Source organism: Halyomorpha halys, unplaced genomic scaffold (assembly GCF_000696795.3).
Source record: "Halyomorpha halys isolate HHAL.00 unplaced genomic scaffold, Hhal_1.1 Scaffold64.1, whole genome shotgun sequence".
NCBI lineage: Eukaryota > Metazoa > Arthropoda > Insecta > Hemiptera > Pentatomidae > Halyomorpha > Halyomorpha halys.
Window position 1 is genome coordinate 50,359 of NW_027116348.1, and position 23,648 is coordinate 74,006.

The window sequence follows — 23,648 nt, forward strand, 5'->3', positions numbered from 1 at the left end:
TTTACTTATTTATTTTATTTTATTTTAGTATGTATGAGATCATTCATCAATATTACCTATTGCCCACAACTTTGTGGCAGATTGTAATATCCATCAATAAATAAATCTATCAATTTAAAAAAGTATTAATGTAAAATAAACAGTGATACAAATATAAAAAAATACGTAAACTATAAGATTAAAAATGTACAGGAGATTTTTATTTTTAGGAGATTTTTAACCCTCTAAAACCACAGCCCTACATTTGTTCATTTCTCTCCACGGGACCGCCGCTAGGCATTACTTCATGGGAGGAAATGGCGTAGTGCTGCATCATTTTCTTCACGTGGTTTTCACGTTTCCATGCTAGTCACATCTTCTGGATCTCTCTTCCACTCTCAACCTCTTAAGAACGACTGTCGTGAATCTCTTCACTGCTGATACAAGCGTAGCATATGGCTCACCACATTTTCTCGTGTGATGCGTCCTTCATACACTCACTCTAAGTCACTTCTTTCTGCTGAATTCTGGCTATCACGCACACCGCCTCATAGGAAACAGTACGAAAAGTCCATACTCTCCTTATGGAAACTCTACGATAAACGGAATTAACTGTCTCCTATATGATTTGGTAACCATAGCTTCATTCCAAATTGGAGCTGCATATAACTTCATTGAGGCGACAACAGTAGGAAGAAGCCTTCTGTGACTCTCCCTTGGACCTCCAACGTTTGGCATACGGCGTGCCATTAAGGATGCTACTTTAGCAGCTTTGTCGCTCATGTATTTCGTGTGAACATTGAAGTGAAGACGTACGTGGATCACATGTCTCCTAGGTATTTTAAGCAAGATTAGGAACGAATTTCGTGCCTACCCTCCGTGACTGTGATGAACTCAATTTGCTTCCTACTAGTTACTAGCAGAACTTCAGTCTTGTGATCTGCTAGTTGTAGGCCTATCGAAGGCAGCCACTCTCAGCAACAGCCTGGTTAGCGATGAGGGTCTTACTTCTGTGATGGCCACTGACTCTTCACCTAGGAGAGGTTTTAAGGTCTCCGCAACCTCCTCTTTGGTGGTGAGAGCATCCAAATCTTGCAGTTCAAAAAGGGATTCCTCCGTCCAAGTCCGCACTTCTGCCCCTTAGCCAAGCACACCCTCCATTGAGCTTTTTAGTGAAGCAAGGGATTGCTCTTTCTTCCAATCCAATAGGAGTAACAGGTCGCCTTTATTAATTTTCTGGTCCTTTGTGATTGAAGAGGCCATTTTCACCATCGCCGGATCTTCTCTCACCTTTTGCAGGACATCTGCATAGGACTGACCCTCCGGTATTTTCACAATGACTGCATCAGGCATCGGTGGCTTAGGTCAAGATTTCTTCCCCGATCTTTTGCGTACTTCTTGCCACTTTTCTTCTTGTGCATTGGGCTGTACGGTTTTCTTCTCGCCCTTCCTTTTATCGCCCGCACAAAGAAGGAGTGAGTAACTGTCCCATCGGATTTAATAGTATTCTTTCTTGGTGGAATTTGTTTGGGTGTGGCCATCTGTAGTTTCGACAGAGAAGGCAGTTGTTTCCAACTTTTCAAGTGTGTTTTATGTGTGTGCCCGCGCGCGGGCGTTTATGTTTGGTAAGCCTAGCTCAAAAATGAAACATTGTACGAAACTGAAATTCCATATTGAGGGCGTGTATATACCTGGAATATGTCAGTAATTGTTTTGATCAAATCGATTGTCCCGAGGTGTTACTTTATAGAATCGTTTTTTCAACTTTTGATTAAACTCGGCATTACAATGCACAGTCAAAAGGTCTTTAATATCACCTAGCTCTTATCACCATTTAAATAGTATGACAGGACTTAAACGAATAAAAGTTTCCTCTAAAGTACTTTTAATTTGAATAAAATAAACAGCTCTCAGATAGCATTAATAAATAATGGATGAATGCAAAGTTTAGGAGAATTTTATGAGCATTTAAAGGAGAAAAATGAAAACATCCGATTTGAACTGAAAAAGCAGATACATTTCTTGGCTGAAAAAAAATTTACATTCGTTATGTTACATGGAAAAACTCAAATCTTCATATTCTTTCTCGAAAACCACAAAAAATAGCCATAACTTCAACGTGAATCCACGAATATATGCAAAACTGAGGAATGTATGCTATGTAGAGAGCTAAGTGAAAGTTGTGTAATGCGGGCAAAGTACCAAATTTATTTCTATTACTTTGTTAAGGCTGTACCATACTTATGGATTAATAACTATTAAATTACGGTTGAAAAAAAAATTAAAATTATTGTGCTGTTTGTGGTATTAATTATGTGAAATTTATAAGCGTTTTCTTCCATATGCCACCTCAACAAATCTAAGTTAAAAATTGAAATCGAATGATGAAATATCGGCAACTGCACCTATCATGACTTCTAATAAAGCCTGCAGGTGTCCGCGGATACAAATATCTGAGCACACATCTATCTGAAGACTGATAGCATTGGAGATCCGATTGACAAAGCACTCTATATATAGTACCAGCGGTTCCAATAAGACTCAGGGATAACTCACCTTGTGGGGGATATTAAACCTGGAATTAGAGAATAATAAATACCGTAGCCAGGAGAAAGTGGAAGCCGGGGAATGAAAACGTTGGTAAATTGAGACGATAAAGGGGAAGAAGTGCCGTTATCGGGGCCCGGCTCGGTGACGTTTGAGAAATTGCGCCGATGAGATTTTATCGCGGAGGCATTACCTTCTTCCCTCCACACATCTTGTAGCGCTCCTTCCGATGGCAGCCAAAATGGCTCGAGTTGTATTAGCATGCCCATCTGTTAGATCCCAACTCCATATGTCATTAATTATTTCATTAAAAGTCAATATCTGAATTATGGGATGAGAAATTCTTCCTCACCACAAATTACTTCAATCTTTTGTAAGATACACTTTTAACTAGTGACCACATAGGAATGTTATCTAACGTATTACAATGATTCGTGAGGTTTAGATCTATTGATGTATCTTCTCAACCTCTAGCCACTGGTGGTAGGTCGAATCTTCCACTAAGTTCATCATGAGATGATATTTTTGCGGATAGTACCTCGTGAGAAAATAAATTATTATTCTACACTTAATGATCACTATTAAAAATTAGGTTAGTGAACTCAATTTGTATGGGGTTGTGTTGATTTCATTCAAAACTTCCACCACGATTGCTATTTGGAAAGTTACAAAGTCCTTCCTAACGTACCCCATGGCCCTCCGATTGGATGTCACTGAGAAAGAAACTACTGCCCCAGGTGGTTCACCACAAGGAAACCTTTGCCCTCTTAACTTTCAGCTACACCCATGGGAGTGATCTCCGTGGATCTGGTTTCTTAGTTCCTTTCTCCCTTAAACTATCATGTCTGTTCATGGAATCAACATCTTTAATTATTGTCCGTTTCTTTGAGTACCCATTTCTCTTCAGTCAGCAATATCATTGGTAGTGGATATTTGCAGCCGTCGTTACTATAGAGAGAGAAGCAAGATTTTCATTACTATTAGTTTTGTTTTTTTTTAATGTCAAGATATGAAACTTCTCTATATTGTATTCAAACTGTTCAGTTGTTAAATCAATTTTAAGCAGAGACATATTAAAATACATCATGTTCTAATATTGCATTGCTGTTGCAGAGGCGGTGACTGGGGATGGAGGACCGACAGAGGTGCGGGTGAGGGAGGGAGGGCGGGCGGTCCTGCCATGCCATGGCCCCGCGGGGGACTGGAGGCACGGCCCGGACCCCCCGGCCCAGGACCCGAGGTACCGCCTAGAGAGGGGGTCCATGGTCATCAGCAGGGCCCGCCCCTCGGACTCTGGGCTGTGGACCTGCGGGCCGCACTCGGCCCCTGTACACCTCATCGTGCTTGGTAAGTATTTCTAGATTATACATACATAACCTAATAGTAGTAATTAAAGTAAAAATATCTTACATTTTTGAAGTTTATCAATTGTTTAAATACGAATCTAAAAATGTGTTAGTTTAATCATAATCTGTTTTTTTAATTGATGCTAAACCAGAATTTGTTTTTTGGATATTTTTGCAACAAAGAGAAGAAAAAAATTATGCAATTGGTTAGAAAAAAAAATTACAAAATGTCGACTAAAAATCTAAAAAGTCTAGAGGATCCGTTCATTTTTTACTGATTGCTCAATATTTTAAAAGATATCTACCAAACAAAAAAATAATAATAAAACCTTTATTTAGCCTTTACGTTGTTGAGCATTCCATAAGCAGCTTTTCAAATATTTTTTTTTAGTGACGAGAAAACGTTTTATGAATTTATTTTCACGAATATCATGGAAATTGCAAATAATAAATATAATCATTAGAAAGCATATAATCATTAGAATACAATATACGTTGCTTATAAATAAATTCACAAAATGTTGATTTCCTATAACTGTATCTCAGGATCTATTAGAGGTAAACATGTTTATTATTATTAGCACTCAAATTGAAGCTATGAAAATGTACTATAATGTAGTTTCCATGTTATTTTTCATAATAAATATTGATTTCTTGTTATTAAAAGAATGGTTTTTAAAAAACTGTATTCAAGACCTCTTGAACCTTCAGAGTTGTATAATGGTTAAACTTTTAGGAAATTTATACTTATTCAAGTAGTTATTATTAATTTTAATAGTTTGGTAGATAGTTTTAAAGGTATTGAACAATCAGTGAAAAGTATTGGCTTTCAGTTTTTCGTTCGTTAATTAATTTTATATTAAAAACCAATAAAATAGGCTATTAGCTTAATCAAGTATAAAATTGTAAGTACATTGATACCAAACAGGTTTTCTGTATGATATTTCAAGATATTTGGTACCAAAAAAAAAAAAGAAAAAAGAAAGCATTTGCAGCCTAAAAGCCAAAATGATTGTAGCTATTTTGTAGCCAAAAACATACCAACGACGAACAAAAAAAGTCAGACTTAGTCTTTTCGTAAGTAGCCCATCTTTCTTCTATCTCCTCTACTTATGTCTTAATTGGGTTATATATTGTTTAACTGTTGAGGTGAGATAAGCTGTCTCTGATCCTCACACGTGAGAATTAATTTTTTTTCTTTCCTGATAATACCTGAATTTATTTAATATTGACTAGTTGGTGATTTACTTGTATTTGAGAGATTTAAGGTTTTCATAAAGCATCCATATTTATTTTATCATGTAAGAACAGAAATAATAATTACAATAAGTGATTGACGATTTTTAAAACGTACAATTAACTGGCGTTTATCCGAAATCCTTTTTTAATTATGGTTGTTCCAGTTCTCAAGAATGGTTGAATTAATGTAGGCGATCCAGGAGACACTTATCTACATTGCAAATAGTTGGGGGTAACCTAGTTTGCCAAACAACTTCATGCTTAGATGCATGCCCTAGTTTCTGATAACTTCTCTACCTCCCCGCCATTGGGAATTTACGATGCAACGTAACAGATGTGTCCTAACTACTTTAGAATTGGCTTTATTGCATCTAGACGATTTAATAATCAAGCAGGCATCTTCATAGGCATTTCTTAATTGTTATTTCGTGCCTTATGGGATTAATCCACACCAAGTGGTCCAAAATAAATTAAGTTGGTTGCTTCACCATTGCTAATTGTTTTTTTAATTTTATATATTGATTTCATTATGTTTCTAAAAATAAAAGCAGTGTTTTTTTTCCTTTAACTTATTATATATGCCAGCCATTTTTCTTCGGTTCTTCAGACCAATTTCAGTAAATGTCGGCGTTTGCGGTTTCTTTGTTAATTCAAAAACTATATGACTTAGAAATATCAAACAAACACCATTTCAAAGGAAATTGTCTTAAAGATAAAAAATTATTCGGATATATCTCTGTTCGTAATATGATAAAAATGTATCTGTTAGCAGTTGAAATTAAATTTTTTATGAGGAGTTGTATAAACGTATCTGCTTGTATGGTGGGTAGGTATCTTACTTATAGTATGTACGCCAGAATAAATGTTAACTTTTATGATATTGATTTTTTGTTAAATATTACAATCTGCAACAACCTTGGGCAACAAGTAATAGTAATAAATGATCACATTCATACCAAGATTAAACAAACAAAATATTTTAAAAAATTATTAATAAAAAATTAAATCTGTACCGCTACAACCCATAAAGGGTCAGGGGTTCAGTACTTTGTAAGGAAGTACTGTTACTAGACTAACGGTTGTGCAAGGAGGTGATTTGGTCAGAAGCACGCTCCACTGCCAGATTTTAACCCTCCTTGTAACCCTGAAAATATTATAAAATTCTTGGTTGATAGGTATATATAACTATATGCAATTTATTTATTTTATCATTTTTCATTATACAGTTTGATCTCTCTGATCATAAATATTATAAAGATGTGAAAAAAAAAATCACAATAACTAAAAGTCGCTTCAGATAAAGTATACCAAAAACAATTCTGTCAAAGAAAAATAGTCAGATGCGGTTTTAGCGTCTTATTAAACCCTTAAATACGAATTTTCATATAAATAAAAAAATTAGAAAGTTTTAGGCTTGAGTTATAGAGCATATTTTTTAAATAAAAATTTTATATTTTTTTTTATCCAAAAGCACATGTTTACAAAATAAATTAATAACTCCTGAAAATGTTATGCAAATCCAAAGAATCAATAATTGTTGTAAAGCTGAATACTCTTTCATGCCATGTTTTTATTTTTTATATCTTTATAAGGATAAATTAATTTCAGATAAAGAAACAATTTTAAAACTTTTATATCTCCGGTTCTAATTTTTTTATTAAGGTCCGATTTTTACCATTTCGAGCTGTTTAGAGTGCCCTAAACCTCTGTTAGGTTTCGTGTAGGTTAGTGGTGTATAAAGTTGTTGCAATTTTTGTGATTAAAAAAAAAAAATTGAAGGCGAAAATTTAAATTTTCAAAGTCAAATGTTTAAGATTGTAATCGGCACTTGCCCTGACTCACCTTACAACCACTTTTAATAATAGATTGTTTATCCTTTGACTGTTAATTATGTTAGAATACTATCTTAAATAATGTTGAGGTATCACTTGCCAACTGTAGCATTCTTTTCCAGAGCCCCCTAAGGCGCCTTACCTCATGATCGACAAGAGACGTCTGGACCCAGGCAACCTCTTCGTACCAGTGAAGGAGAACTCGGCCCTGAGCGTGGAATGCCTGGTGGAAGGTGGGGCCCCGTCCCCCGGGCTCCATTGGCTCCTCGTGCCCCCGGCGGGCTCCACGGCCCCGGGGCTGGCCCTCCAGACTACCCCGGCGCCCCCCAGAGGCTCCGTGTCGTCGGCCATCGCCACGATCCCCTCTGTCAGGAGGGCCTACCATAACTCTACTGTAGCCTGCATCGTAACTCATCCTACTCTGCCAGCCCCGCTCAACGCATCTCTACTACTCGATGTACAATGTGAGTTATAAACTTGTTCTTAAGTATTCTGGTATAGAATAATTTTTTTTTTTAATTTCATAATTATTAAAAATATTGAGATTTAGAAATTTAAAAGAGGAACATTATATGGTAAAGGATACTTTGTACAGAAAGAGGTTTAACATTTATTAATATTTATTTACTTCTGCTATAGCATAAAGATATACATAGGGGTTTATCGCATTACTTAAAATAACACATAAAATGTAAGTTAAAAAAAAAGAAAACAAACAAGAAGTAATTATAAGAAACAGATAAATGGAAAACTCTTCATAAAAGTAATACAACAAAAAACATCTTTGTATAAGTTTCAAATATAATAAAATAATATTTAAAATTCAACCAACGAGAAATACAATCAATAAACAGATTTTTAGGTAAAAATTAAAATACATAGAGACTATAAAAAAAAAAATTATGTCCATAAATTACAAATGAAAAAAATATTTTGTCATTGACAAAATAAATATAGAAAAAAAGAATACAAAGCGAAACAAAGGTAAATTTAAGTTATTGTTCACCCAAAAGTAAATTGAAAAATACTGAAATCTTAAATTAATAGATACTAAGGAATAAAAAATAATAAATAGATAATAATACAAAAATGAGTCAATGAGATTGTTGGGTGAAAAGTTTCATAAAAAAAATATGAAAACATGGTTCACTTTATTTTAATTGGCCTGCTCTGAAAAATCTTGTAAATTTAAGAATTACTTGATGATATATTTTAGGATGAGGATAGGATGATATATTTTTTATTTTTTATTTTTAATACTTTCTGATTGGATTAAAGCACGGCAAATTAAAAACTAAGTCGAGCATACAATTAGTTATTTACTCTTTAAAAAAAAGTTATGAATGAAACAAAATACATGGTATTTGTAATCATAAGGATTATTTTAGGTTATAGAATAGAAAGATGAAGGGAAGGGAGGGGTATAGATATGATTTTTAATATTGTAATTATATTATAATAATAATAAAATTATCATAAATTCTAATGTTCTTTATAACATTATTAAGTTCGAATGATGGTCACTTACCTTTTAGTGAGAAATGTGCCTTACGTTCTTCGAATATATTTCATTCAAAGAAAAATTAATCCAGTAAAGAATGAGGGTTAAAGAATGTCAGCTAAAATATAATTTAAGTGATAGGCGTGCGCAATTATTAAACTGGTTAACGAAGGAGTTAGCAAAAATTCTATTAGCACAGGACAGACAGATTGGAACGATCCGTGAGTAAACTAACAATTTTCCAAAATTATTATAAAAATGTTGTTATTCCTGCAATGCTGTCATTTAGAGCATATTCTATGGTCCATACTAGTCCAGTTGTAACCAACGAACAACGCCTTTCTTTTATTTGCTTGAGCAGGCATACAGCAAATCCATGTGGATTTAATTTTGCGGTGCTCTGTAAAGAACACCTAAAAAGTGATCATCGGACTTAAGCTGTCATTCTACCCCAAGATATTGTCACTTGTCTAAAAATTTGATACGTAACATATACTTAGCCCTATTCTCATCCAGCCATAAACATTTCCTTGAAATACCTTACATATGTCATTGGCCACATTTCCCTATCTATAATTATCATCATAACTTATACTGCCTTACTATTATACTACTGTGATTTACACCTGAAAAATCGACTCTTCCCAGTTTTGTAACTGGGACTCTCGAGAAACTCCTGTCAAAACCCGTATCAGTTCCGTCGGGTTAATGCCCTCATAAACACCTGGATCTGACCCTCGTACCTCTAAACTACGCAATCTAATGGCTTGACTATTATCCTCTTCCTGGATTTTATAGGTGCCAGTCTCGCGTTTCCACATTACTTCGTTATAGGCAGTTAAACCAGAAACACCTTTATGATGAACAATATCGCGTAGCAAAGGAATTTGAGAGCCTTACAAAGTGCAGCATTAATTTGAGGATCAAATTCCGTCAATAGCAAAGGGAATGAGGCAAGCAACGAATGGTTTTTGGTCTTTATACCTTTTTTCATATGCAATCAAATGAAGGGTGACATGTTGGAGTCACTAGTCATACTCGAGGATGTAAATGAGGGCTTTTATAACTGCGTTAAAAACATTAAAAGATTAGTATGTGCTAATGCGGTTACATCTACACTAGTGTTTTTCTAATGTCTAATGAACAAGTTTCAAATCTTTCAATGGTTTGGGAAGATACTCGATCAAACTTTATTATTTAGTAGCCATATAGGGGCAAACATGTTAATCAGAAACCAGTTAACCCGGAACCTAGAAAGAAAACAAGGCGGAGTGAGTTAGATAACGGAAGATCTGAGATCAAAAGATCATTTATTTGTGTTGAAATATTAAATCACGATGAGTGAGTGATTAACTCAACACCATGTCTAAGCAGATGAAGTGAGATGAGGATAAAGGATAAGGAATAAAACAAGTAAGATTGTTTCCTCCTACTCACATTTCATAATTCACATTCAGATTCAGTCATGACATATGTCGGTTCTATCCAGCAGTTCATGTTTAAAATTAAAATTGTGTTCTTATTAATATAAATTTCTCATTGTCAAAATTTTATTAATCACTATTCTACTAACCATACTAAATTATCGAAATCATTCAGGAATGCGCTTATTTCTCGCCGCACTTCAATAGCGAGTTAGATTAAACCCTTATATTTCAAAAACCCTGAGGGACGATGATAAAACAATAAAATTAGTATTTCAGTGTTTAAAATCAAAAGGTTTACTGTCAAAAATATAACATAAAACAGATGAAAAAAAAATGTGAGGAAAATTAAATAAGATGTTAATAGCGTTGATGACCGGTGACGTTTTACACTATTAAACAAAACAAAAAAAAAACATACTTACCACTACTAAGTAAGATTGTAATATATTTGGTATACTCATTATATTCATTTAATTTTTATTCTTTTATCATGAATTGGTGGCTTAATTTTTATCTATAATATTTAATTTTTTTGTATCCCCCCTAATCATAAAGCCCTTATTTTAGCGTTATATGCGTGTATTCTGATAACATCTGGAAAGAGAGAGATTATCAAAATTGAACTGTTAATCATTCCAGTCCTGTTTATAGTGGACACTTGTAGGTTATAGTTCTTTTTAGCTAATCATAACCTCAAAATACAATTAAGGGCTCATCACCAGTGCTGCCGGTATTTTCCGGGTGTATTTACCCGATTTTCGGGTATTTTTCATCTTAGTAGGTAATTGTATTTACGGTATATATAGGTGTGCTAGTGCAGTGTCGCACTAGTCCTTCGACTAGTTTTTTTAGTTAATCATTAGAGATTTTTTCTATTACTAACAAGTTATTATCTCTCCTTAGAATTTTAGGACATAGGCGTCCCTAGACCGTTTGGGGTCCATGATGTACTTCTTTTTTGAGACCCGGTATCTATTTGTTTTTGAGGCCTGGGATGAATATTATTTTTGGGCTTTGGTCCGATTTGATTTTGGGCAATGGGGGAGGAGGGGGTTATCAGTTGGGCCCGAGGCTGATTCAATTTTTTCTTCGAGTTACAGTCCAACTCCATAGCTGTTGATGGGCTGAATAAAAACTTTATTGGAATCAATTTCAAAATCAGAAATAATCAAAACAAAAAAATATATAAGAATGATGTTTTCCTGCCTATCGTCATTACATTTGGTACATGTTGCGACAGTAGACTGTCAACGGGTATCCTATGACTGTTAAACGTGGCAGTTAACGCGGAGGTTAGTTCACTGACATTACATGTACTATCAACTATCACGTTAACACTGTCCCGACTGTAAACTGTCATGGCAGTAAAGACTGTTATGACTTTAACTATCAAACAGTTACACCATTATACTGGCTACGACTTAATCGAACAACTGAAACTGCACGATTTTTCTTTATCAATTGTTCACTGTCAAGGCCCGCCAGAGCTAATGCGACAGAAAAATCACGACTGTAACAATCAAACAGCTATAGTTATAACGATTCTCCAAGAGCGGGTAAAGTGGTGGGTATGTGTCGGATAAAACGGGATTTTCAAGGCGCTGTTTTTGTCGAGTGAATCAGCAGCACTGCTCACCACATTCTGCTTGCAGTCAAGCAGTAAATATAATTTGTCGAAGTTTCGGCTGTGTCATAAGTAAAACTACATCAAAATTAATCATGGCTTAGAGAAAAGTTCAGATTGCCAATTCGGTTCCAAGTTAGTGATAGTCGGATACTTCTTTACATTATAATTGAAGTTCGGTAAGCAGTTTATGAACTTATCCTTGATAGGAGAAAGAATAAATCAATCAAGACTATCCACCAGTAAGCAGAAATAAAAGGGATCTAAGAAATCGCGCCTCGTCGCAGTTTACAACCTCTTAGCTCTTGCTGAGCTCCTCGACCTGGCCATAAACCCAGTCGTATTCCATCTGCCCCTGTTCCATAATAACAAACTGAACAGCCAGGTGCGAGCGTCATAAAAGCGTTTTGTTTTCCAAAAGTAGTACGAAAAGTATTGTATCCCAGTATTATTCAGAGCAATATCCTTTTGATATAATTTTCATAAGAGGAAAAAATAAATTGGAAACCTAAGTTTGTGTTATGGTTATTGAAAAGATGATGATAAAATTTCTTTTTTATTCTCTAATATAGGAGTGATAAACAGCATTGCTTCTTAATATTAGTGCGTCGAATAATTATTTTTTATTTATTTTTAGAATCAATAAAATGTTTAGCAAAGTATTAAATATATAAAAAAAACATTACATAAATATAAAAATATAATTACAATCACATTTACTGTATGTTATTACTACTCTCTCTGTTTTTTTTTTTTTACTAACAGTTGTTGTACAAGAGCTGAAATAATTTCTTTGAAAAACAGTACTTCAATTTGGTCATCATCAACAATTGAGCTGAGCGTTTTGCGTCTTCCAAGTCAAAATCTCCATACACACTATAAATTTTACGGATTTTCCTTTTCGGAAATAAAAAAATCATTAAATGACGAAAATGATTTTTTTTTCTCTTCCATTTTGAGCAAGCAGAATATCACTTAAAGATAAGGAATCTCGGTTAAAACTGATGCATAAAAGCACCTTAACTAATCCTCTTATAGAATATCTAAACATTATTGACCAAGTAAACATGATTTCTTAAACACAGTGAGGATTAAATTGATATATTGAAAAACGCTACAAACTTATTTTACAACCCAACATTGGTTGTAATTTGGCACAAGATCTCTAATTTTTTTTTTTTTTTTAAAATGATTTATCTTTTTTCTAAGAAATTCATAAGAAAAGCTCTTGTACTAAAACGGTTTAACGATTAATTTAAAAAAATAATAACATTTTAAAATGGGTTTGAAGATTTTGGATTTCTATTACAATTCACAATATATGCAAATACAAAGTAAAATAAAACTTTCTTTTGTGACGTATGTCACTATCAAAGTAGTATTTGTGTCATGTTTGTTTTGTTAATTACTTCTAAGTAATATCTAGGCGTCGTCCATGGTATCGTTTTATTCTTGCACCCAGTAGAATTCGGACCACTGTTGAGTCTGCTACTTGAAGAACTTTTATTTCCAGGATGAAAAAATACTTGAGAAAATTATTCCAAATCTTTAAAGACGAATATTAATTTTAAGGCGAAGACTTTTAATTAAAAAGACATAACGGGTGAAAAACTATGGAGATAGCACGGAAGGGCCCTGAGTTAATAAGTGTCACAAGTCTCCCAACTTAATTATGTTTTATAATCGAGACTAATTGTTCATCAGGAAGGGAGCACCTCAGCGATTTTAGGAGCTGATTTCACTTTCTGCTAACTCTTTATTTTTTTTTCTCTCTAAAAGTTAATATTGTTCGCCCCCGGACTCTTTTGATTCCTTTGGCTTTATCTCATTTTGTCTTGAGTAGTCCTAATTGCAATGAACATTTGACTTGAGAATGTAGCAGTGGTTTTGCTGTGAGTAATGTGTGATCATAGGTCAAGATCAATATTTCACCTCAGCAGAGAGGTTCTTGTGAAGTGAATTTGTCACTACTGTAATTATTTTGAACATCATACTTACTAATATTTATATGAAAACTTTATTATATATTTTCTTATTTCCCATTACTATATCACTTTTTATTTTTTTATACCACACAGTGGAGCATTGCGAAATTTTTCTTTAGCCGATTGATTATTTTCTTCGAAAGGGATGCCTGAAAACTATGGTTATTTCATATTTTGCTTCGTATTTTTGATGAACATATATCTATTATTTAATTAAATAAATTTTATCCGCTTTTAGTATGAAAACATTCTATATTTCTTTATGAGTCCTACGTTTCGTTCAAATCGGCCATCCCCAATGACAATCTATCACAGCTTAAATACTATTTTAGAACCACATCCATTTAAAAACTATACAGACTATTTTGCCGAGGTAAATAATTTCAATCCAAAATTACTCAATTTGTAACTATTATAGGCAGAATAGCCTGCATAAAGTTTTTTTTTTAAATTGTTGTTCTAAATTTGTATTTAATATTGTTCTTATTACAAAAGACTAATCTATATGACTATTATAAGGCCTATCTGGACATACGGAGTTGAGCTTTGGGGCTCCACTAAACTATCAAATTCCTCCCGAATCCAATTCTTACAGTCCAAAATCCTTCACGCTCCTTACTTTGTCACAAATCAAGTCATCCATCAGGACCTCAATGTTCTATATGTTGCCGATTTGGCCAGAACGAGATACCATTCCTTCCATGATAAACTTCTCAACCACCCAAATTCACTTGTTTCTAACCTGGCTTCTCCTTCATTACCTAATAATCCTCCTAGGCGTCTGAAAAGAAGATGGCCTCGAGATCTTCTCCTCTAGAAATGTTATTGGAGTTTTATCAGTGGGTAGATTCTCCACATGTTTTATCATGTCACTATGTCACATACAGCAAATTTACTTGTTGTATATATTTATATACAGTTGTAAATAACAATAAATAAATTATTTAAAAAAAATATCGTTCTTGAGGATAGCCGAATTGGCCGAAACGTCAGACTTAAAAAGAAATATAGATTGTTTTGAGACTAAAATTGGATAAAATTTATTTATTTAATCAATAATAACCAGTCTCTAGAAAGTGTAAAAATTTCATATATGTATTGATTTTGGCAGTTTTTTAAAATAAAAAAGAAATTGGTGGTTTCACTGAACTTTTCGCCTGTACATTTCTATTCCCAGCAGAATATCACCGAATTATTAATCAGATACCTATTTGTTTTTTAAATTAAAATCTTTATTCATAACTGCCTATTGTATCAACAACGAGTGGACTGGATGAACAACTATTGTAAATCACACGATAGGCATGAGAGGAGCTGTATTAAGCTACAGCCCACCGGGGTGTGATAGCAGCATTAGACAAATAGGTCCTCTATGCAGGGGGGGGGGGCGTTACCTGGAATGTCTTGTGGCTTTCTCATTTATGAGTGTGTTAAGATATCCTTGTATTTGCTCGTTAATAATTGGCATGTGATGTACATACAAAGGAATTTTTTTTAGTATTTGAAAAAGTTTTTTTTTATCTGTCCAAAATATCTGTGATGAATAGTCCAAACAGTTTTCATTATGTAATTGTAAGAATTCAAGTTTTAATTGTCTGGAAAGGAGTGAATAAAAAAAATCGTGTTCTTTATTTTAGGATGTTGCTTGTTTTTGATGTGTCAAACCTATATCATTCTTAAGTCAAATGTCAAACTAAGGTAGCAAAAAAGAAAAACTGAATGACTCGTACGGCGCCGATGAGGAAAGGTGATGTGATTTTTCCTGTTTTAGTCGGGTTTTCCAGAGTGCTAATCTTATTAATTATGGTTGTTGGGCTTATGAGGCATATATTGGATTTTCTTGTATTTTTTTTTTTCTGGCCAAGACTTTAAAGAATGTCGTGTTTGTGTGCAATTTAGAGTACCGTAACGATTGGAGTAAAAATTAAATCTTGGGGTACTCCTGCTGAGATACATCTCTCAGACATAAATAATTGAAAGATGAAGTATATTATGTAGGTGAGATAAGCCTCTGGAGCCTAACTCTGTCAAATCTACCCCACTGCTCCCGCACCCCGTATGCCACAAATGGCAAGGGAGGGGGATAAAAAGAAAAAAAAACTCTGTCAAAGGCTTGATCAGCGTCAATAAAATCAATCGTTGCATCCGTACAGTTGATATAATATGTACTTTAAATAGTTATTACCACTTAAAACCTGTTCTATCCTAAAATCTCTTAGTCACTCTCGAGAAATAAGATTTAATTTGGCAAAGATATTTAATAATGTCACAATTACAATAATAATTTAAATTTTAAATCACACCGTGTTGTCTCATACGCATAAATGTTCTTCGCCCATACCTAAAAATTACTGGTTGTTAAATTCATTCCAGTGCTTTATCGTGGAGTTAAAAGCCCAGGTCGTTGATTAGACTTTTTTTAAAAAAAAAAAAAAAGAGCGAGGGGTTGATTCTCCTGCTACTATTAAACCTCTAATTGCTTGGCTGGCTTGCTAGAAAAAAATGCTCTAAATAGTCTGTCAGAACAAAGCACGGCGGTTACTAGAACTGATTGCTACAGGGCACAATTCTGCGGCCACTTCTGTACTTAATAAATAACCGCCATCCCTTCTCTAATAATTTCAAAACTACGAAAAGCTGAGAGACTACTTCAAACTGCAACTGTGATAAAACATTATTCAAAGATGTTATTATTACCAAAATTGTTCATAAACGCTATTTAGATAGGTCAGTTTTCCAAAATGTTTTTAGTAAAAGGGCTAATTTTTAGTAATTCTCCCCAGATCTCCGGTAAGTTGGGAAAATCCAGTAAAAATTGTTGGGAAATTTTAGATTTTTTTTTCTCTCCACCTAATTTTTCGAAACACACTCCTGAGTATGTTTATTAAAAGGCGATGTATAGTTGTGAATTTTTCATTTTGAAAGATGCCAAAATATTAATTTGTTTTAGTATTAAGTATTAGGAAACAATGGAAATCGGCCGACAAAGAATATCTAACGTTGGTTTGTAACATCTAAATTAGATAAATAAATAATCTGAAGGCAATGACCACAGCCCAAAACCAATCTATAAGATCAGCCTGGACGCAATTCCCGACCTATCAGGCGGGGAAGTCTGACTTTGCGAGAGCTGAGATCCCTGGTTCTGCCAACCACCAGGCTCAAGTTCTGCCCACGGCGGCTCTACTGTTTCAGAGACTGCAGCAGGGACACCAGGAGTCAATGTTCTTTCTGAAGCTCTGTAACTTTCCACGGAACCTTGCGTGTCTTTGTTTGGAACTGAGCGACCCAGTAGTCTGGTAGGTCCCATTTAGCTTTTAATCTTGCTTGGACGGTGGGGAAGAACGTTCTTAAAGTTAGCGCCCTTTTGGCTTACCCACCACTTTCCACTCCATTCCACTCTTCTATCGAATCCTCCCGCAATATCTTCTTCCATAGATTCGGGATCTCACCAGTCCTCTGGACGATCGATCCCGATCCTTGGACGCTTGCCAGTCGGGTCAGTTGTTATTAACTTTTTTGTGATTCATTTGTTTTAAGTCCTACAACTATTCGTCTCAATGCTACAATCCCAATTGTATTGGCGTCATGCAGTTCATGCTACTTTACATTGTGAACTCTTCTGACTAAATATTTAATTTTCAAAAACCTTAAAGTATTCTACTCTTTATGTAATCGGTATCGTTCCGCATCCGTAAAAACAGTAGGAAGAAGAAGTATTGTAAATTTCAAATTAAAGTTTCTGGAAAGAAGGCATGAGCTAAGAAATTTTGGAACAAAAAAATAATAAGCATCTCCTGCATTTTAGCTAAAAAAAAATTTGAGTTACTCCAAATGTTGTTTTGAAAGTAATATCTACCTTCCTAACAAGATATAGAATGAACCTCATTAAAATTATAAATCATTGATTTAAGAAAATTATTTTAATTTATTGTTTATCATATTTTTTAAACAAAAACTTTCAAATGAAAGCTTGATGGTAAAAATACAGTTTATTATCTACTATTGTGATACCAAGTATTTTTATATTTATGGAAGATATGCATTTGTTCATCTATAGATGTTAATCGACAGTGTCTTGTTTGTATTAAATTTTATATCAATCGGATTAGGTTTATATTACAAAAATAACCATTATGTTTACAATAATCAGAAATGATTAAGATATGTACTTGATTTGGAGAATATGAAGAGAAGAGTTAATTGGTTTAAGAAAGGGTGGAAATTATTATTGTAATATAATGCTTTGGTAAGCAAAATTGTGGTGGAGGTGTATTGTCTTGTAGAAGTAATGAGAAACACATTTCAAATTCTTTGGATGGAACACAGCCCATTGTCATGCTTGCTGGAGAAGATACTTTGTTCATTGTTGAGCTCTTTTTGAAAGAAGTCATTCTTCCGAATATTCCATCAGACTTTCTTCTTTTAAAACCACACTAATCTTAGTAGTTAGTGATTCTAATCTGCATGAAATACTACTAGCCTTGTTTTTATAGTCATAAACTGCATAAACTAAATCACTTCTGATTAATAGGTACTGATAGGTTACTAATAGTAGCTCATTATCTGCATTGTTGGATAAATTGTACATGAGTACTGAGTTGTAAGTAAAGAATTACAAAATTTTCAATTACATTATATCTAATTAAAAGAAGTAATTAAATACAAGTTTACTCACAATTTAGTTTGATGTAATCAACTACAAAAGTACTCAATCATTCAAAGTTTAGTATAATCGATTAAAAAAACTATCACAATTTTTGAGTATGTGTATTCTTGATTACACTTTGTAGTAACTACTCAAATACTTGCTGAAAAGTTATCAAGTACTCCTTACTCTGATTGTCAATAAATTTGAAAAAAAAAAAATAGATAGTTTGGTAGTTTTCCCAATCTTTCTGTTTAGCTCTTCGATGATATGAATCTTTTCAAAGCATTAGTTGTTTGTTTGTGGATCATCCTCAGCTTCTAACCTGATTTTTGAAAGGCAAAAAAAAAAAAAAATTAAAATGGTAATTCTTAATTAGGAAAGACTTTTACTTGTACAGGTATTTTAAATGGTTCCCTGCTTGTTATATGATAATCTTCTTATATTCCAAACAATAATTTATTTTTTATGATTTTTAAAATTAAGAAATTTATTTGATTCTACTATTTTTTTCTTTATACTGGACTCAAAATCTATGTTAGTAATATTTGTAAGATTGATGCTTTTTTTTTTATTTATTATGTCAGATTAGTGTTTGTAACTTAAAACAACCCTAACAGAAATGTATCTGAATCTTATACATTTTATATTTATTAATTAAAAATAAATGTATATTTTATTCATTAATTTATTTACTTTTTCAGTCACACCATCATTTGCTATAAGCAGAGTTCCTGGATTTGGTTTTCCTTTGAGGGAAGGAATTCCTGTTTCTCTGAAATGTGACGTTGATTCCAATCCACCATCTACTCCTGTTTGGCAAAAAGGTATAAGAGCATTTTTATTTTCGCAATTGTTTGAGGAAAAATAAATGAATTCTTTGGTGTAAATTTTTTTAGAAAGCACTTTAAGTTCTTAAAATCTTTATTGTAAGGCTCATTAATAATAAAATTTATTGAAAGTAGGTTGTGTAGAAAAAATCATTTTAAATTAATTCTCTTATAAACTAAAGGTAAATAACCAAAGTAGCTGGCAGCATATTTTATAAAGAGTTTACAGTAAATGCACTACTCATATTATTATTGTTATTGGTGAGAACAATTCTGACAAGTTAGCCTACTATTGGTCCTATTTACTAGAAATTCCCATCTAGTCCTAACCCGAGCTGCTATGTCAAAATTGATTTCACAGGACTGGGACTAAATAAATATTAACTGACCCAGGTGGAAACCAAACTGACATTGCTCTGAACCGGGTATTCTAAGGCCTCCTATATGTTTGACTGATGATGTTTTTTTCACCATAACTAAAAAAAAAAATGAGATAAAACTTATATTTATTGTTTATGTCAAAGTAAAATTTTAAAACATATGAAAATTTGCTTTTCATTGTAATATGGTCTTTATTTCATACTCAGTGATAAAATTCTTCAATAAATGAACATTTCTTTTCTTTTTTAATTACATAGTTCCCCCTGATATTTTGGTATATTCCCCCATCCTCAGAATATTCCATAAAAGAATCACAACCTAGCTTATTAACTGTTATAAATCCTCCTTATCTATCAATTTATGAAAAATCTAAAAAACTATTATATTACCTTTTTTAAAAAACAATATCGTTGTGAAATTCATTTTTCCACTCTTATTGTCCAAATATTTTGTGACCAAGAAACATATATTTTTTTGTCTTCATATTAAATTTTCCTCCAGTCTAAACAATGTCTGAAACGCAGAGAATACTAACCTTTGAGCTATTCCTCTGTATTGTTTGCTCTCAAATATCTTTATTTTATTTTTTTTTTTTTTTAGTGCTCTTATTTTATTTATTTAATATCGGGAGAATCTGTCATTAAAAAAAATAATTAAGAAATGTTCATTAATAGAAGAATTTTATCTCTGTCACAGAAATGAAACCCTAATTCTTCCTAAAGAAGCAGTGGTTAATTAATTATTATTATTCATCAAGAAGTTTTTGTATTTATCAATATAAGTAATAATATCTAAGTACAATAATATATCCTCAGCTTGTATCTAGTTCTCAGAACTTCATATTTTTTGCCTGTTTTTGTGAAATAGGATAAGAAAAAAATTACTAATTTAGTTTTATATATTTTTACCATATTTGGTCTCTTGATATATTTTTTAAAATATTAAATATTGTTTATATTTTTAAATGTTTCAGACGATGGAGTTCCTCCAGTTGAACAGTCAGGAGATGGCTTCTTGAATTTCACCTCTATCAAACGAGAACATAGTGGCTGGTACAAATGTACTACACGCCATTTGTTATCAACATACTCTTCTATTGGATATTTTTTAAATGTCCGATGTAAGTAAAGAAGATGTATATGAACATACTTAAAACCTAAATATTTATGGAAATAATTCTTTCTTAAACTAAATGTTTATTGAAGTATATAACCAGTGAAATATCTGTTCATATAAAACTATGAGTGCTTTGCAAGTTCATTAAGCCATTCATAATAATAATGGTTTAAATTTTGATGTGATAATCTTGAGACGATTATCATGCTCATTGGTATAAAGAATATAATTTTATCAAGAAAGTCTATTCAACGCACACAATTGGTAAAGCTGCATATTTTATAATGAATATCGTTAAGTAACAGTTTACATAATAAGTAATTACATTGCCCCACTGGAAAATATCACCTAACTTTTACATTCAAGATTCAGCTATCCATTAACTTATATTTACTCTGAATTGTACTCACCAGGATCTCATAGCTAGACCATACATGAACAGATGTTTTAAGCGGGATACAAAGTTTTGATGGGAACCTGCATCTCTGGATGATTTGAGACTTGAAAATTGGAAATCAATTGAGCCTCAAAAATACTTGTTACTTATTCAGAAACAGATATATTAAACATATTAGTGCAAATTGTTTTAAACATCCTTGGTATATCACTGAGTAATTTAACCAATAAAACTTTGTTATGTCTTTATCTCAAAATGTTGTTCTATAAACACTGATGGACAGAATAAACTAATTTGATAATATCATTTTCTTGAGCTCAAAACATTTATGTTATCTAGTTGAATAAATAAAAAAGTGTGCTGAGTTCACTAAATGACAACCATGGTGTTGAAGATGCTAACTTTAAAATGAGGTTTGACCTGTGCCTAATTCGCAGTATCTCAAAAATGGTCCATTTTAGGTCTTTAAGTGCTGAGCTTGGTTTACATGGGAACTTACCCAAGTATTGATGTTCATCTCGATCCATGGACTTCCTACAGCCAGTATTGAAACTTCTCCCCTTTGTGAATAACTTTTATTAAAGTAGCAGTAAGAATTTTAGAATCAAAATTGAGGCTTGTCGCTTTTCCATGAAATTTCCTTTCTTTTGATACTTCATTTGTCAAAATCCATCGCTCCTGAGAACCAGAAAAGGGATTGAGACTACCATATTATGTATGTGTATAATAAATAAATGGCAAGTCAGTTGCAATTGTTACAACTGCAATTATAGATCCCACCAATATTTTATTTTAAATTCAAGATCTTCTTATTCATTCTTCATGGATGGCTTTGCTATGCAAAAGTTCGTAATCATTTGTGAAAGAAGAGGAAGTGTGTTTGTGCTAGGAAGAGGAGACTGATATCTTGCACATTCCGTTATAAACATTTTCCAATTTAATTTTATAGAAAACATGCAACATTCAAGTCTGCATATACTGACCATCATAGTAAGTTCTAGTTGTGTACATCTCAAAGCAGGCATTAGGATTGGCATTGTTCAGAAATTCAAAATCTTCCGCAACATCTCTAAATCCTACATCAATTTTTGTTGTTTTTTTTTCAGTTCAGTTCTTTCCATATTGATGTATATTGAAATTTATTTAAAACTTGTTTTCTTCCAATAAAGATAATAATAATGAATAAATTCGAAGAACAATTACTTTAAAAAATTTCAACCTAAAGCACTACTACAAAGAATTGAGGATGTTATTATAGTTTTGGTAAAGATGTAGTATGACTTGCTTTACCCTTCTCAAACCCTTGCAAAACTGTTGTAGTTTTTTATCCAAATTTTGATACTCTCTTTTTAGTTTTTGTTCATTGAAATTTTCATTTTCAATGTTGAATTTTAATTTCTATTTCAATTTTTTTATTTTTTTTTTTTTTACTTAATTAAAATACACAATTAAATGCATTCGTCATCAAATGTGTAAAATAATATTTTGATTACCCTTTCAAGAAATGCTCCTATTATTTAAATAGAACTAATGGAATAATAATAAGAATGTATAGTATATTATCGAATATATAATATAATTTAGATACTACGAATTATAAAATGATATAATGTTCAAAATAATAAAATATATAAAATACAATATATGTTAGAATACTAAAAAAAATATAACTAATGATATAAAAATAACCATAATAGACAGATAAATTAAATTAAATCAAATCTATACTGCTACAACCCATGAACGTACAGGGGTGCAATACTTTGTAAGCTACTGTTAATAGACAAACGGTTGTGCAAGGAGGTGATTTTGTCAGAATCACACTCGACCACCAGATTTTTATCCAGTTAAGGTTACCCACTTTATGTGACTGGGTGAACCCTCCAGGCCTCCAAAACCCATAGGGCTGACTCAATGGCTACAAGTAACAGATAATAATTATCTGCCACAGCCGGATTCGAACCCGAGTCCTTGGAGTTAGTAGACCATTGCCTTACCTATGAGACAGATATATTAAATAATATTTATAAAAAAAAAATTTAAGATTTTTTAGTACTGTCATGATAAAACTTAATGAATATTTTAAGTTTAGTGCCAATACCATAACAGTATTTCTTGAATACTTCCCTCACCTTGAACTCTGTTGAAAGCCAAATAAATATAATTAGGATAGAATAGATGATATTTCTGGCCTAATATTATAACTAATAACTGGAGATTGTATTTTCATGCAGTAAAAAAAACCCAATATGCAAAATCATGCAGTCAAGACTCAAAATGTGTATAAAAAACCTAAATCCTGCAATAATAATCAACTTCATTGTTTGATTTATATTATTTATACACAGAAACCTTACCTAACCTTGTTTGAATCAAATTAAAGTACACACTAAGTACTCTCTACATTTATGAAAGCACATATAAAACCTACTTTAATTAAAATCCTAAAATTGTATCCATAATCGGAGATCTGTGGGGAAAGTAATTATATTAAATGATTTTATATTACTATTATATAGGCTGGAATGCAATTTTTTAAACTAACCCAATTTTAATTTTCAGAAAAAATATGCAAAGGCACTACACAGAAAGGAGTATTTAAAAATGTCCTTCCAAGCAAAATCATTTTTTCCCCCCTTGAAAGTTCACATAGCATGTTCTTCTGCTTAGCTTTTAATTGTGTATTTACATACTTACAAATATACCACCAACTAAAAAAATAAGAGACCGATCAATGTTGAAGAACTTCAAAAAGTTTGATTAAAAATGTATAGGTATATTTATATTTATCAAACC

General features: G+C 32.6%; 1 protein-coding gene across 1 annotated transcript in view; it reads left to right on the top strand.

Annotated features, from left to right (window-relative positions):
- The first annotated feature begins 1,315 nt into the window (after positions 1 to 1,315).
- Positions 1,316 to 23,648, top strand: part of tei (teiresias) — a 25,266-nt gene continuing 2,933 nt past the window's right edge. The window contains exons 1-5 of the mRNA XM_014438645.2: positions 1,316 to 1,370; positions 3,640 to 3,873; positions 7,066 to 7,407; positions 18,833 to 18,955; positions 20,313 to 20,459. Coding sequence (XP_014294131.1) covers positions 1,316 to 1,370; positions 3,640 to 3,873; positions 7,066 to 7,407; positions 18,833 to 18,955; positions 20,313 to 20,459 — 901 coding nt within the window. The remainder of the gene's footprint in view (positions 1,371 to 3,639; positions 3,874 to 7,065; positions 7,408 to 18,832; positions 18,956 to 20,312; positions 20,460 to 23,648) is intronic.